Genomic DNA, 15,325 nt, shown 5'->3' with positions numbered 1-15,325 from the left:
AAGTACACCAGTTTATTTAATATTTTTAGTATTTTTGTATTTACCTATATCTAATAAAGATGAAATAGAACTACTCTACTATTGCTTATAATCCATATGTGTCACATAGCTTATTCAAAATTACACTGATAAACAAACTGCATCTTTACTGATAATGCTTGGCAGGAACATAGGAACACAGACTTTTAAGAAATCAATGTATATTTTCTTCCACTTCGAAGTGGTTGCAGTCAAACCGACACAGTGACTTTTTATGAGAGCAGCAAAGCTTTCACACAGCTGTGAACCTAGGGAAATCCTACAGATTCTTTACCAGATTTTGCTGGGTTTGTGTGGCCAGGTGTGGGGAGCAGAGGGGCTGCAGGGGCAGGTGCTGTGAGAAGCTGCTGGAAGCTTCCCCCATGTCCCGCGGGGCCAATGCCACTGGCTCCAGGGCAGAGCCACTGCTGGCCAAGGCTGAGCCCACCAGTGGCACTGGCACCTTTGGGACAACAGAGCTCAGGAGGTGGGGAAAAACCCGTGGGTAACAACAGCTGGGGCGAGAGGCGCTGGGAGGGGCCAGGAGGAGAGCCCTGCAGGGCAGGCCAGGTGTCGGAATCACCCCAGATTGGGGTGACCCCGGGAGGTGGAAAAGTCTCTCCTCCAACCCAGGCCTTCAAAGAAAGACTCTGTAGTCTTCATTTGTCCTGTCTCAAGGCAGTTCATTGTACGTTATCTCAAGGCACACACACTTCCTGACATTCTCTCTGACTCCTTCTCCCTCTGCGTCTCTCTCCGTCTCTCCCGCCCAAGGGGCTGGTGCCATCTTTTATATCACACATTACCTATTAAATGTTTATAGTTTTTCCCCAATGCCTATCACCTATATTGAACAGTGACTTTCTACTCTAAACCAATCTGTGAGTGAGAACACCACCAAGAACATGGGGAATAGGAAGAAGAAAGAAAGAGGACAGGGCACACCCAAATCCCTCCATCTTAGAACTTCTGACCCCCATGTACAAAACTCAGAGCCCTCTGTACAGCACTCAAAAATCCTTCCTTTCACTTTGTGACTACTTCTATTATAATATCTAAACTTTTATGATTTCTTGTTCTTCCTGCAAGGTTGGTAAATTGTTCCATGGGTCAGATTCAAAACCACAGGGGTTTCTGGCTGCCTGCCAGGGTCTCAGAGGCTTCTGCCCTGGACCTGGAACATCCAAGAGTGTCTGAGGGACACCTTGGGTTCCGACAGCCAGGCAGGAGCAGCACAGACACAGGACATGGGGAGCCCTGAGGAGCCCACACCGCAGCAGCAGGTGCAGGAAGGAGGCTGTGATCCCGTGGGCAGCCCCTGCTGCAGCAGGCTCCTGGCAGGACCTGTGGCCCCACAGGGAGAGGAGCCTGGAGCGGGTTTTGCAGCAGGACTGTGATGCTGTGGGATGCACCCTGGAGCGACAGGTCCTGGATCAGTGCACCCCTCAACTGCTGTGTGACACTTCCTGATCCCCCTTCCTCTGCTGGGCTTGCTTACCTTGACCTCTACACCAACTGATTTTAAAGGCTGTTATAAATGTTTACAACATCCCAGACAAACTTGGGGGAGGATTGGTGCTTCCTCAGTGTTGCACGTTTTGAAAAAGGAGAGAGATACTAAAACCCTTTGTTTCAGTAGAAAAGATCTGACACAGTCTAATGCCCGTCATTATCCATGGAATTGTCAGGGATGCTGCCATGGATTGTAAGACCAGTGAAAGGTCTCATGCAAGCTTTGCTGTGGAATTGCTCAGACCCCCTTCTGCAGGGTGTACCTTCAAAGTGTGGGATGTGGTTTTTGGAACCATTCACTACAGAGGTATTTTACCATCAGGCATGATTTTCTTTGAAATTTTAATGTATCTTTACACTCAGTAAAACTTCATGCCCTTACACAGAAGTACAAAATGCCTCCCTTATTGTGCCACAACAGTTTTTTCATACACTTCAAATTTGTACTGGATTCCATTCTCTTCTTGGATATCAGCAGGAACCCCTGGGTACCTAGGGAGAGAGGAGAAGAAAAAGCAAAAGCCAACAAGCAGGTAAGAATATCATTATGATTCACCTGTAATTTATCCAATCAACTAGAAAAGCAAGCTGTTTAGAAAAAAAAAATGAAAACGCTTTTAGAATAGGTACACTGTTTTTAGGAATCATATTAACTGCTATCCATTATTTGTATGCACATCTTTTAGACTAAGAAAGCATACTCTGACACAAAACAACACCTCTATTTTTGGCTTAAAGAAATACCCAATATTTTTATTAAATCCTCCAATATTATTGTCAAAATGTCAGCCAAGGAAGAAGAGATTATGGAACACTTTGTGTTTTTTTTCCTTGCCTTGCTTTTCCTAAGTTGGTTTAGAGGAAATGCTAAGGACAAGACGTTTTACAAGTCTGCAAGATACTACTAAAGCAGGTGACTGCTACCGTAGAAAGAGTTCTTCTATATTCCAGGTTTCCTAAACCACTTCTGGTTAATAATGCTTTCAAAAATCTTTTTATCTCCCCGCAAAAGAACAAGGATTTTGTATGAGTAATACTGACTTTGAGGGAGAGATACATTTTAAATTTATTTGGTAAGGTTTGCCATCGTCAGGTTTCCACTTCAGTGAGGAAATTACCTGTTATTTTACAAAATCATGTTCTAACACCAGTGTTCATCTCAGTACGTTGGTCAAAAAGAACGTATAGCTAGGAACAGCCGAGAGGGAGCTTTGGGTCAGATCTCAGGACACTCAAATGAGCACAGAGTAGTTCACAATAGATTGGAGTTGGAGCAGGTGACTCATCCTCCCCACCCACCTTGTCTGTCCTGCATCCTTCTTCCCTGCCCCTGCCTGTCCTTCCCTAGAGCCAGCTAATCCATTCCTGGGCCCCCTGAGGAGAGTTTCACTCCTCATACTTTCTATTTCTTCCACTGCTGGTCTGTAACCAGTTGAGGGCCAAAACAGGAGCTGCAGGAGGAGAACAGGTCTGGTCCTCCCTGGTTCTTGAGGCAGGTGTCTGAATTTCTGCTGCTCCTCAGTGCCTGTTGGATGTAATCTTGTTGGAGAGGACATAAAAGCACAACTGGAATATGACAAGGATAATATAGAAGAAACCATTCTGTGAATGGCAGAAACTGTAAGTTTTTGTACACGTTTTCCTACTATGTTTGTTAGGAAGAAGTAATTTTCTCAGGAGGGAAGGAATAACCTTATAAATCTATAAAGCTCAAGCCTCTCCAGTCAAGTCCATTTAATTTGTCTTTGGCAATTTATCAAAGACATTCAGAGGCCAAATACTATTTAATAACAACATACTGACAGTTACAAAGCTTAGTAAATATTTGAATAATTCTAAGCCAGGAAACAGTAAGAAAAAGCTATTTTTGCAGCAAACTGACATAGACAATTCTTTACTGTGAAGATCATAGGAAAGCTGAAGAACACAGCAAGTTCCAAAAAAATCTGTGCAGAGTGTGGTGCCATTCCAGGTTGTAAGTCAAGTATGAGTGTGGGAAAAAAATCACCTCAAACTCAAACCAACATGGCCTTAATATGACCCTTAAAACATTCAAATTAGATTATTCTGAAGACAAGCCTAATACACATTTTGGTACTTACTCTGTTAGAAGCTTGTAGTCTTTATGGTCTATTTCTGGAAAAAATGTGTCACTTTCAAACTCTTTCAAGATTCTTGTCACAAACAATCGATGATGAACTGGCTTCTCCATTGCTGCCTTTAGAAACAACACAAACTCAGTCACAATTTTGTGTATCACAGGCTTTTAGCAAAGCTGTGAAAATTACACTCTGAATCTCCTCTTTTAGACTCTGCTGAAGAGCACTTTCTAAAGGGATAATTTCACCCTGTGTCAGTTCCACCTGGTAAGTGGCAGCAATACCTATTCTCAGAGCCTGGGGTATCTGACAGAAGTTAAGAACAAAATTTGAATAGCCCTGTGAGAAGAAAGGAACAGTAGGCCCAGTAGCAATAAGCAATTTCTGAATCACCCCTCTTTGGGAGACGGGAAGGTTTAAGTGGTGAGAGATGCCCACACCTCGAGGTAATTTGTTCTGATGCTTAATATCACTGCTAGGGATTTGTGCTGTATTTTTTGGAATTCCAGATATTGATCTACCCCTTAGTTTAACTTCAAAGATGGATCTCTGGATTGTGGAAAAATGGTAACATGTGCTGAAAGCTTTTACATTTCCAAGCTCCTTGGGTGAAAATGTTTTAAGATAATGTTTGTTAAGTGAGCTTTTTACTAACAAATTCGGGAGTTAGGAATATGCATTTTGTTTTGAGATCGAAAAATGGCAACACTTCCAGACCTTGTGGGCATTAAAATAACCCATGAAAAGCTACACTAGGGCTGGTTACAATACATTTTTGAAAAGCTTGTAGCTGTTCCTGCCTTTCGCTTAAACTGGCAACGAGCAATGCTTTTTGTGGAAGGTGACTCACCATGCAGCAGGCTATTAGGTACTACTTCAACAAGCACAGGAACCAAGTAATAACAAATGGAATCCAATAAAATTAATTAACCACTGCTGAGAGGCTAATTTGTAGAAAAGCTGCTCTACTAGAGGACAGTTAGAAAGGAAAGAGCTAAGTCACAGCACACAAGCATTGAACAGCACTGAACTGGTGTCCATCCAGTTTGCACACAAACACTACATTTTTCTTTGTTTAGGGACGGGGAGGTAGAAGAGTCACACTTGCAAAATGACAGAATAATAATCTGCTTCACAAACAAAAACACGTGTTGTGTAAACAGAGACACTTTTGCTTTGTAGTAGAAGAACAAATCAACTTCCTATCCAACCCTGTGGGAATTCAGCTTTATCAAGAACTCTCTAGCACCACAACAGGCCAGGGACGAGCACAGGGAGGGACTGACCACAGGTGGTGCAAAGAAAGTTTAATTTAATCCCAGGGAGACCAGATGGTGACCTCTGTTCTGGGGAAATGGTTTCATTAGCTGAATGAATCAACCAGCTGTGTCACTGCCCCACATTCACAGAAGGAATGCAAATGCTTCCTCAGTTGCCAGACCAGCTCTGGGGGCCTGTGTGTGTAGGTGGCCCATGACCAGTAAACAGAGTCTGGGGAAGAGCAACAGGCTCAGGCTGTTTCAGGCCACATATTGCTCCTCAGTAGCTGGGAGTGCCCAGTGCCTGGCAGTGAGCAAGGGGCAAGGACAGACGTGCTTCTCCACTTGCTCTGCTCTGGGCAACTTTTCCCTGCTTTGGGATTCCAGCACACAGTAACATCAGCCACTGGCTGCCATCCCGAGCTGGCCCCAGCCCTGCCTGTTCACCCCCAGGCTATGCCTGACCTGGTTATGGCCATGGGGCCAGACCCTGCCCCATGGACCTGTCCCACCACCCCGAGCCCTGCCACTCCAGCTACTGCCCATGGGGACAGCTCCTGTTCCCTTGGGAACACCTGGTCCTCCCTGCTCTCCAGAAGCAGCTCCAGAAAACTTCAGAGAAGCAAATTTTGTATCAAACACAAAAACTTCCACAGGTGGAGCCTCCAAAGGAGTCTGTTCAGGGAGGCCTGGACTCTGACACTGCCTCAGTGAAATACTGCTGAGGACGTGGCAGGGTGGCAAAGGAGTTTTGTCATAATGCTGTCCTTTCCACGAAGAATAAAGTAGGTCCTCACTGATATGCAATTCAGTCTTGCCCTGTCCAGACCAAAATTTCACCAATTTTTAGAAGAGGCACAGAGCTGAGCTGGTGGAATGCTGACATACTCACTGCACACATCATAAAACCATACCATACACATAAGGAACTTGACACCTGGGGCTGTTGGTTTTTGTGGAATTGTATGGGTGTGTTTTTGCTCTTGTTGGTTTTGTTTGGTTTTTTTTAACACCCTGTTTAATATTTGTGATGGACTTACAGGTCCTATTCCTAGTAAAACCTCAGTGTTGTTTTTGACCCGTCTAAACCACACAGTTTAAATGTAATTAAAAGAGACTGATATAATTCGTACTGAGTGGACTCAGAGTAGCCTGGTCTAGTGGAAGGTGTCCCAGTCCACGACAAGAGGTTTGGAATGACATGAGCCTTTAAGGCCTTTCCAGCCTAAACCCTTCTGTGGGCCTCTGACCCCCCCAGGATGTCCAGAGAGCACTGTTTTTCAGAGTCGAGGCCAAGACCTGAACTTCTCAAGAGACAATACCTCCACACAGGTGCAGCAGTGTCTTAACTCAGAACAGAAACCTGGCTTTGAAATCACAGAATTGTAGAATTGCTGAGGTGGGGAAAGACTTCCAAGATCATTGAGTCCAACTGTTAATGAATCTTCCAGCTGTCACCACTCACCAGGCTTGAGTTGTACATGGGAGCACTTCAATGACACACTTTAATGAAATTTCTTGGGGATGAAACAGAGCCAGAAGCTGTGCTCCAGTACATCTGATGAGCTCTAACAGCTGTGAGGGACTCCAGGGCCTGCACCAAAGAGTGAGCCAGCACCACAAGTCCCCAGCACACAAGAAGCACTCACAAGCCAGCAGACAGCCCTCCAAACATGAAGTGCTCACACAAAATCAGAGAGTGCCTGCCATGACATGTAACAGCTTCATAACTGCTGTAACCCACTGCTGGGCTCCTCCTTCCTCATCCACACAAACAACAGCAACCCCAGCTCCTCCTGGAACTCAGGAGATCCAGAACAGTGCACAGGGGATCCAGACGGTATTGCATTAAGACCCAAGCAAACTAACCTGGTAAGCCTGTGCTGTCAGAAGCCCAAAGGCTTCCCTGGGGCATTGCTACTGCCCTGTGGCTACATTAGGAGATAATAAACCCGATGAGGGATCAGTGTCCAGTGAAATTCAAGAAGATGACACCCACATGAGTTTTTCTGAACCCTCACTGAACTGATGGAGCTGCTTTCAACTTTCCTGCTCTCACTTGCCAATACCAACACTGCACCCAGCTTCTCCCTGTCCCCACTGCTCCCTCTTTCCTTGTTGCAGAGGTCGGGTCAGTTTCCTAGAGTGTGTGAGCACAGCATCAGCATGACCTACAGGAGGACTTGGATGGCCACCACAGCTCACAGAGGGCCTGAGGCAGCTGATGCCAATCCTCCCACCTCCTGGAGAGAACTGTGTCCTTAAGAACCAAGGGGCAGGGGGAGAGATAGTCAGAACCAACAGAGGGATGCTCTGTGTCCTTATAAATGTTCACAGATTTGGCCCTCCCTCTTCTGCAGTCTGAGGAAAAAAATGATGTGAACAGCAGCAAACCCCTGCCTCCATCCCACTCCTGGCAGGCAGCATCCTGTCCCAAAATGCCATCCAGGAGCTGTGTTAAAAGGCTCCACAGGACAATAGCCACTGTCTGAAATAATGATGTGGGCCCTGGAGGTGTTGTCTGGCAATGGCAAAGCTCTGCTGCAGCTTCTGACAGACACGCTCAGCTGTGCACCCTCACATCCTGTACATCCTGCTCCCTATTCCCCGGAATCCCACTCCAATGGAAGGTCACCAGACTGAGCTCACTGTGCTGAGGACCACAGACCAACCTGGGCAGAGCAGCTGCAGTGCTGTCCCAAGGATGCCCACATCTTCCTACTCCTCCTCTGACACCCCCAGCAGCCCCTGACAGGCTGCCAGAGCACACGGCTGCCTGTGGTTCCACTTTGTAGTGATCCCGACGGAAAACCACTGTGCTTCAAGGAGTTAGCAACCCACAGAACAATTACCCTGCACAGACCATGCTCCTTGCACACAGCATGACAGGGTCAGAGAGAAAACTCTAACAGAGAACCTGGAGGCAGATCCCACTGGGAATGTGCAAATCTGCCACCTGCAAGTGCTTCCTTTCGTCTAAAAGGGCAGCAAGGAATTCTCATGTGAACATTCTTTCTGTTTGACAGTAGGAAGTATAAACAGACGTGGTTTTCTGTAAGAGAAAGGAAGAGAGTCCTGTAACAGCCTGAGTAATCAAAATGGGGTAGGCCTTTCTGTAGAGAAGCACAGACCTGTATTAATGAACAAGATCAGGTCTCAACCTTTGAGCCACACAAAGCAGTGAAATCAAAACAATGCTTTAAAACCAAGTACCAACAACTACTGAAAAAATTTATTCACTTCAATTACCAATTGCTATTTGATTTCCCACACATTTCTACATGGTATATGGAAATATTCCTGTAAAATCCTTTGTGCATCTTTAATACAGGCACTAAAAATATTACTTGTAGTTTTGGCAGATGTGTATGGTCCCCATAAAACCCTTTCAGTTAACATCACAAAGGTAGTTTGAGTGTAGGAATCCGTGTAGAACTGTCAGATTTCTTCCTAATGTAACTAAACTTTCCTTTGAAATGTCTTGAGTAGATGACTGAAAGGGAGGAAACAGCTGAAATTTTAGAACCACAAAAGGGTTTAGGTTGGACAGAGCCTTAAAACTCATCTTGTTCTATGGCAGGGACAGCTTCCACTATCCCAGGTGCTCCCAGACCCAGTGTCCAACCCGGCCTTGGGCACTGCCAGGGATCCAGGGGCAGCCCCAGCTGCTCTGGGCACCGTGTGCCAGGGCCTCACACCCTGCCAGGGAACAATTCCCAATTCCCAATCTCCCATCCATCCCTGCCCTCTGGCAGTGGGAGCCATTCCCTGTGTCCTGTCCCTCCATCCCTTGTCCCCAGTCCCTCTGCAGCTCTCCTGGAGCCCCTTTAGGCAGTGGAAGGGGTTCTGAGCTCTCCCTGGAGCCTTCTCTTCTCCACACTGGACATTCCCATCTCTCTCAATGCTTTTCCATGTCCAGGATAACCAGGTCTCCTATTACTTTACACATTTCCTTCTACTGATCAGTACAAATAGTACTTTCCAATTTACTCCTGATCAAAACTGCCAATTTATAACGTATTGGTGAGTAATGGTCTAAAAAAAAGGCATTATTTTCTTCCAAGTATCAGAAGCCTCCAAGACAGATGCTCTTGGAAGAAGCAGCAGAAGCAATAACTCTTTACAGCTGAGCCTGTGGCAGGGCAGGGGCAAATGCTGCTGCTCACAGCTGGCTCTGGCTCCTGCTGGGCAGCTCTGCCCTCTGTGAGGAGAAGCCCCCTCCAGAAACCCTCTGCGTGGCACAGGCACAGGCTGAGAGCCAAGGACATAGAATAACATCTGATTACAGGCCGAATGCACTCGCACATTCTCATCACGAGGAACAACCGCGTTATCTCACGTGCACCTCATCTTCTTACAATCTTAGCAATCTCTTGACTACTTTTCACTGTGAAAGATGCGCTTCCTCACACACAGAGGAGAGATTCATGAAAAGCACAAAGTGTGAAGGCAATAAGTACAAGCAAAATGCATTTTCCCACCCTCTACACAGGACACAGTATCAGCCCTGATTTCCCACCAGGTCCTTCGTGGCACTGTCATCACATATCTCGTGTTTGAGTGCCCAACAACAGCTGCAGTGTATCTCCCAGCATGCCTGTAATGACTAAAGGCCAGCAGCAATGTTCCTTTTACTGTTAAATAGAATATGCTTTACAGTTCTTGACCCAGGGAGTGGGAGCAGTAGGAACACTGCCGGATGGGAAAGCAGAGTGAGTGCGACCTTTTGTTGTATGGTTATCTCCTGTTATTGCTGACACCATGACCTGTCAGCTCTCTCTAAATCCCATTTTCTTCCCCATTTACATGTACAAAGTGTCACACTCTGGCTAAAAATGCTGGAACACTTTTCCTCTTTTTTTCTTTTCACATCCTTTGCAGGGTCAGTCAGCAATCTCAGCAAAAATAAACATAATACAGGCTATTTCTGAAGAATATGGCAATTTAGGTATTTATGAAAAGCTCTCAAAAGCACAACAACAGTGTGACACTGGCCCACTGGCAAGGGCAATGTTCAGTTTCTGGACGGGTATTCTGAACTTGAGAGTTGAGATCCTGCTCTCTGAGACCTGTTCTGTTGCAATTACTGCAGTTTGCTGGTAATGTGGAGGGAAAGCACCTCCTAAAGCAGCAGTAATAGGAACTTCATCCTCATCCCATCACAGAAAATGAGTAATTTAGGAGGAGGCTAAATGTACCTTGTACACTGAAGTGCCTCCCACGATCCAAACCATGTCTACTTTACTTTGTAACTCTGGTGAATCCAAAAGAGCTAGAGCATCATCCAGACTTTTGGAAAGATAATGTGCTCCTTTCGGGGTTTCCCTAGAAAAAGTAAAGCTCTATTACTAAATAAATAAAGGACAATTCATCATGATCATCAATACAGTCTAGACACAAAATGTGCTTTGCTGAATTCACAAATAACTACATGCTGCATGTCAGTTAGTTATTTTGAAGTGGCTGTTATTGCCAAATTATGTTAGAAGTCTCATCTGACTGCAGGATTGTTTAACAGATCACAGCTTAACTGTAATTTGGGAGGCATTATAAATTAAGAATCTGGAATTTCACAACATGTTTCTGAAAAAGTGCAACTGAGAAATTTACATATCTGTAAGATAAAGATAAAATCTGTAAATTAAACATAGATCATTAAATACAGACAATCATGAAATAAAATGTAGATTTTGGCTTGAATTTCAGAACGTTAATATTCCATTCAACAAAACCAGCTGAAAAGCCAATATTCTCACATAATCACCTGCAAATCCACCAACATCTTCCAAAGCAATAAAGCACTACAAGTGGACATGTGTATTTAAAAATATTTGCATGACTGTGGTTGATGCATTCAAGAAGTGAGTTCTGAAAAAGGATGGTTCATCCACAAATCCTAATAAAAATGAACTTCAAAAAATGGACTTAGGGCCACCACTTCTAGTTTCTAGGCGGGAACTAGAAACATACAGTTAAATACATGAGTCAGAAACATTACTGAAAATTGTCAAATGGTTTGTGAGTAGAGCTAAAAGTAGTACTCATGATGCAAAGTAATGACAATTACCTTGTGAATGAATTTTAAAAAATCAAAAATTAAGAGTAAAGTAGTCATAACACTCAGAACCAACAGCAGAAATGCTTTCTAAACAGGTATCAAAAATGCTACATTTGGAACTACTGTATGTTGTAACTCTACAGACATTTTTTGGTGCAGATTTTTATTTGTTTTACAGGACCCTTATTTATGATACTTACTTGAGCTCCCTGCTGAGCACAATATTAATTCTGTCTTTTAAAGGACGGTTCTTCTCAGGAATGGAGAACCACGTTTTTTTACCCATGATCACTGCATTCTGTTTACCTGAGCAGGAGATAATTGATTTGTTTAGAGACAATGACGGACTTCCCCTGCCTTTCCAAGCCCCTCTCCAGCAGTTAGCAAAAGCACAAGCTCAGGCCCCAGTTCTCAAATGAGAACTGATTTCTAAAACCACAACAACTTCTAGGAGAAGAACCAGTCAAATTAAATCTAAAGCCAAAGTGCTACAGGTGATCAATCACACTCTAACACACACATAATTTCTGATCAAACCCAAGCATTCATAACCTGATTACCTCTCATATGTAAATCTGCTAAGGAAAGGAATGTTTCTCTCTATGAGGAAAAGGAGTTATCAGAGAAAAAACCCACAATGACAACATGGTCACTCTTGCCATGTTGTTTCCAGGCTGAGACACAACAGAGGCAACAAAGGTGACATCCCTGGTGTGAAGATTTATGGCAGCATAATCCATTAGGAAGTCTGGTTATGAAGCACTTTACCTGCCTAGCATCCGAGATCAGAGCTTATCAAAAGATCTGCAGGCAGGACAGAGCAAAATGTCTCTTTGTAATTATATTTCAAACATCTTTTTTCTTGATCATGGGTTATTTCTGCCAGGTAAGATGCAACATCTAAAAAGACAACTGTCAATTGTGCTCTGTCCTTTTTTAGTACATACAGGGCTGCAAAGGGTTGAATCGGGTCTTCAAAACATATGTAAAGTCTTTCACTCACAACTGCTTCAAAATGAGATTAGACATTCCTTGTGGATTATGGAACAGACATTAAAATCAGAAAAATGGATAAATCACCTCATCAAAACAGAGCTTCAAGGCAGAAAATGGAGTATGGCACCTAATCAAAACAAGGGAATACATGAAGCTGACCAGAAGTGAGTTTTTACCAAACAAGTGAATTTTAACAGCATAAAAAAAAAATCCCTAAACAAACCACAGAAAGATGACTGTGTTGACAAACAACTGCAGTATTTCTGCTCTATGGTTTAGATTTTCTGGTGCGTGGATTTGGCTCAGCACTCAGAAAACTCTGCAAAATTACTGTCACAAGGGTCAGAGGGGCGGATCGAATGGCCAAGGCTGAGCAAACAAGTTAGACAAGCTAATGCAGACTGCAAAAAACAATCCACCTCTGCTAATTAAGCAGCCTGTGAAAAACCTTCCCATTTTAACTTGGAGTTTTGTGTAAAGAAACTTTGTTAGGTAAACTTTAGATATGTTTTCTGTTCTTCTGATGAAAGAACGGCTTGAATGGAGAACCTAAGAGATCACCTGCACCTCCTCTGAAATATCTGATTTGTCTTCTTCCCTCATCTAACCCGAGCGACTGCAAAGGGCTGAAATACTGGTGACACTTGTGAGTGAGACAAAGTGAAAATTTAACAAGGTAGAAATCCATTTAGATTTAACTGAAACGTGCCACTTTAAGCTTGCTAACGTAAGTAAAATATGCTGTTTAGTCTAGTAACTGCAGCACTAACAAAACTGCCCCAGCTAAAGAAAAAGAATGCAAATTTCCAAGCTAAAGAAGTAAGAGATAAGAAAAACTCCCCAGACCTTGAAACAAACAGCACAGAGCAAGCCAGGAGCTCTTTCTATACTTTCTAACAAAAACTAAGTACAAGTGTAACTAGCTCTCAGTGTAACGCAAAATCAGCAAAATGAATATGCATGAACCGATTGTAAAATTCTATGCATATGTAATTTAGTAAGAGTAATAAAAAAGGATCGGGAGTTCTCAGGGGCACGCACGTCCTTAAAAAAAAAAAAAAAAAAAAAAATCCCTCACATGCGTCCAGCGCTGTAATAAACATACCATCCCTACAAATCTCTATTAGAATGGTAAGGATCTGGTTTTTGGTCGGCGTTTCATGAGGGCAGGCAGGGAGGAGGGCCCGGGCAGGGCGGCCGGGGCCACACACCCCACACGTTACCTTCCACGCGGGACGTGCTCGTCATTCTCTGGAAGTACTTGTACTCGTTCCTGCCGGGGAAGCACGAACTGCGTTACAACGTGTCTTAAGAATAAGTGCTCTAAGTTCTATTTTTTTTTTTTTTTTCCCCGCGAGTTCTCTAATTTCAACGAAAAATCCCCACTCGTGACGGGTGTGTTGCCAGGGGCCGGGGAGAGGCGGTTGGACAGAGCTAAGCCGGTGCCTGGGCGAGGCGGGACCTTTGTCCCCCAGCCGTGCTTGCGTGAGCGATAACCTGCGCCCACGGCCCGAGAGAGAAGCCACGCAAAAAACAACCCCACAGCCGCGCTCCCGCCACGCCGCCGCTTTCCCGCCTCACAGAGCATCCCCTCAAGCACTACAGCTCCCAGCGCGCCCCGCGCGGCCCCGCCGCGCCCGCCCGCTGCCGCGCGGCGCGGGGCACGCTGGGGGCTGTAGTGCGGGCGGCGCGGCGCGGCGCGGCGGCGCCAGGCCGCGGTACCTCAGCGGCGGCCAGGGCAGCCGCCCGTCCTTGCCGATGCCCATGTTCTGGCTGACGGCCACGATGGAGTTGAGCGAGCGCGCCATGGCCGCACCGCGCCGCGCCGTGCCGTGCCGGGGCGGGCCGGGGCGGGCCGAGCGGGCGCATCCGGCGGGAGGCGGTGCCGCGGCGCGGGGCCCGGCCATGCCGCGCGGCCGGCGGGGCGGCGGGGCCGCGGGGCAGCCGGTGCTCAGCCGGTTCTTCGGGGCGGCGGCGAGCGGCGGCGAGCGCGGGCCACCCTACACGGTGCGCGGGGTGGGGCGGGGCGGGCACGGCCCGCTATCCCGGTAGCCATCCCGGTATTCCCTGTCCGGGACGCTGCGGGACACCTGCTGGCTGTGGCATCTGTGTGGCGCTGGGCACTGGTACCCCGGTACTCGGGGAGCAGCCTGGCAGGAAGGACACGGAGCTGCCGGAGAGGCTCCAGGGCAGGCACAGAGCGGATCTGGGCTCTGCAGCATCGCTGGGCTGGGCTGAGCCTGCGGGAGCTGGGCCTGGGCAGGCTGGAGAAGGGAAGGGCCAGAGGGGATCCCATCCATCCATCCATCCAACATCTGCCAGGGCTGCCAGAGGCTGGGCCGGGCTCTGCTCGGTGCTGCCGGCGGCAGCGGGAGCAGCGCTGCCCATAAAATCAAGGGCAGCGAGTTGCAGGGCAGCAGGAGGAAGAAGTTGTGTGCGTGGAGGGGCAGAGCCCTGGAACAGCTGCCCAGGGAGGGCCTGGAGTGTCCCTGTGTGGAGCCATGCCAGCCCCAGCTGGACACGTTCCTGGGCAGCTCCAGAGGAGCCTTCCAGCCCTGCCTGGGCAGCTCCAGAGGAACCTTCCAGCCCCAAACTCCCTGGGATCTGTGATACAGGATGTGCCTGTTTCAGAGGAGCTGGAGCTTGGCGCAGGTTCGGTGTGCTGAGCAAGGCCAGCGTGTTGGTCCATGCCACTGGGGCTTCATTCCACAGTGTTGAACCCCTGTGCCTTCCAGTTTTGCAAAATGTGGAATACGTTAAGGTTCTCATAAGTCAGGGTGTTCTCTGAGGCTTGATCTCTGTGTGCCTGATCAGTGGGACAGGCAGCAGCTGCATCCCTCAGTCAAGGGCATCTTGCAGTTAGCAAGTTTAAGGGATTTAAATCAGGATGGCCTTGCAGACCTGTGTAAGTGCTCAGGGCCCGCGTGTGCTGCGGCTGACCCCAGCCCTGCAGGTGGGACAGAGCCCAGGTGCTGAACCTGGGCAGGTGCAGAGCCCGGCCGGGGCCGGCCAGCCTGCGTGGCAGCTCGGTCACTGGTGGGAGCTGCCAGCTCTGCCCTGCTGTAAGGAGTGTCAGTAATGGCAGGGAGAGGGCAGGGGGTGAGCTGGAGCAGCCCGGGCAGCTCCAGCTGCTCCAGCCTTGGGGCACACTGAGGAATGAAGCCCGTTTTTGGGCAGCTCTGGCACGCAGTGAGCCGTGCTCCTGTCCCGGGTGCTGGAGCTCAGGTGACTCAGGGGTCTGAGTGCTGGTAGGTGCAAGGCCAAAAGAGCCTGCAGTGATGCAGATCCTCCCTGTGTCACCGCTGGGGAAAAGTGGCTCTGTGTCTGCAACTGGATTTCATTCTGTGTTTGTATTTTCCGCTCTCCCTGTAGTTACTATTTCC

At 47.0% G+C, this 15,325-nt stretch overlaps 2 protein-coding genes across 5 annotated transcripts in view; one reads left to right on the top strand and one right to left on the bottom strand.

The window, feature by feature from the left end:
* Nucleotides 1-1,855: 1,855 nt before the first annotated feature.
* Nucleotides 1,856-13,801, bottom strand: DHFR (dihydrofolate reductase). Of its 4 annotated transcripts, none has more exons than XM_053931734.1 (6): nucleotides 13,665-13,801; nucleotides 13,166-13,215; nucleotides 11,147-11,252; nucleotides 10,087-10,213; nucleotides 3,633-3,748; nucleotides 1,856-2,022 (listed from the first exon to the last, which is right to left on the bottom strand). In XM_053931734.1, exons 1-6 carry the CDS (start codon nucleotides 13,748-13,750, stop codon nucleotides 1,935-1,937), a joined length of 573 nt encoding a protein of 190 aa, XP_053787709.1. In that variant the 5' UTR covers nucleotides 13,751-13,801; the 3' UTR covers nucleotides 1,856-1,934. The 4 variants fall into 4 exon arrangements, with proteins under 4 accessions (XP_053787709.1, XP_053787706.1, XP_053787708.1 ...); XM_053931731.1 differs by lacking the exon at nucleotides 1,856-2,022 and adding an exon at nucleotides 2,030-3,069; XM_053931733.1 differs by lacking the exons at nucleotides 1,856-2,022; nucleotides 13,665-13,801 and adding exons at nucleotides 2,030-3,069; nucleotides 13,481-13,499.
* Nucleotides 13,802-13,847: 46 nt separating this feature from the next.
* MSH3 (mutS homolog 3) overlaps nucleotides 13,848-15,325 on the top strand; it is a 96,059-nt gene continuing 94,581 nt past the window's right edge. Inside the window, exon 1 of the mRNA XM_053932022.1 lies at nucleotides 13,848-13,949. Within this exon, the coding sequence (XP_053787997.1) occupies nucleotides 13,848-13,949 (102 nt within the window). The remainder of the gene's footprint in view (nucleotides 13,950-15,325) is intronic.

This window comes from Vidua chalybeata, chromosome Z (assembly GCF_026979565.1).
Source record: "Vidua chalybeata isolate OUT-0048 chromosome Z, bVidCha1 merged haplotype, whole genome shotgun sequence".
NCBI classification, from domain to species: Eukaryota; Metazoa; Chordata; class Aves; order Passeriformes; family Viduidae; genus Vidua; species Vidua chalybeata.
The sequence above is the reverse complement of the archived record's forward strand: the minus strand, read 5'-3'. Positions and strand labels throughout refer to the sequence as shown.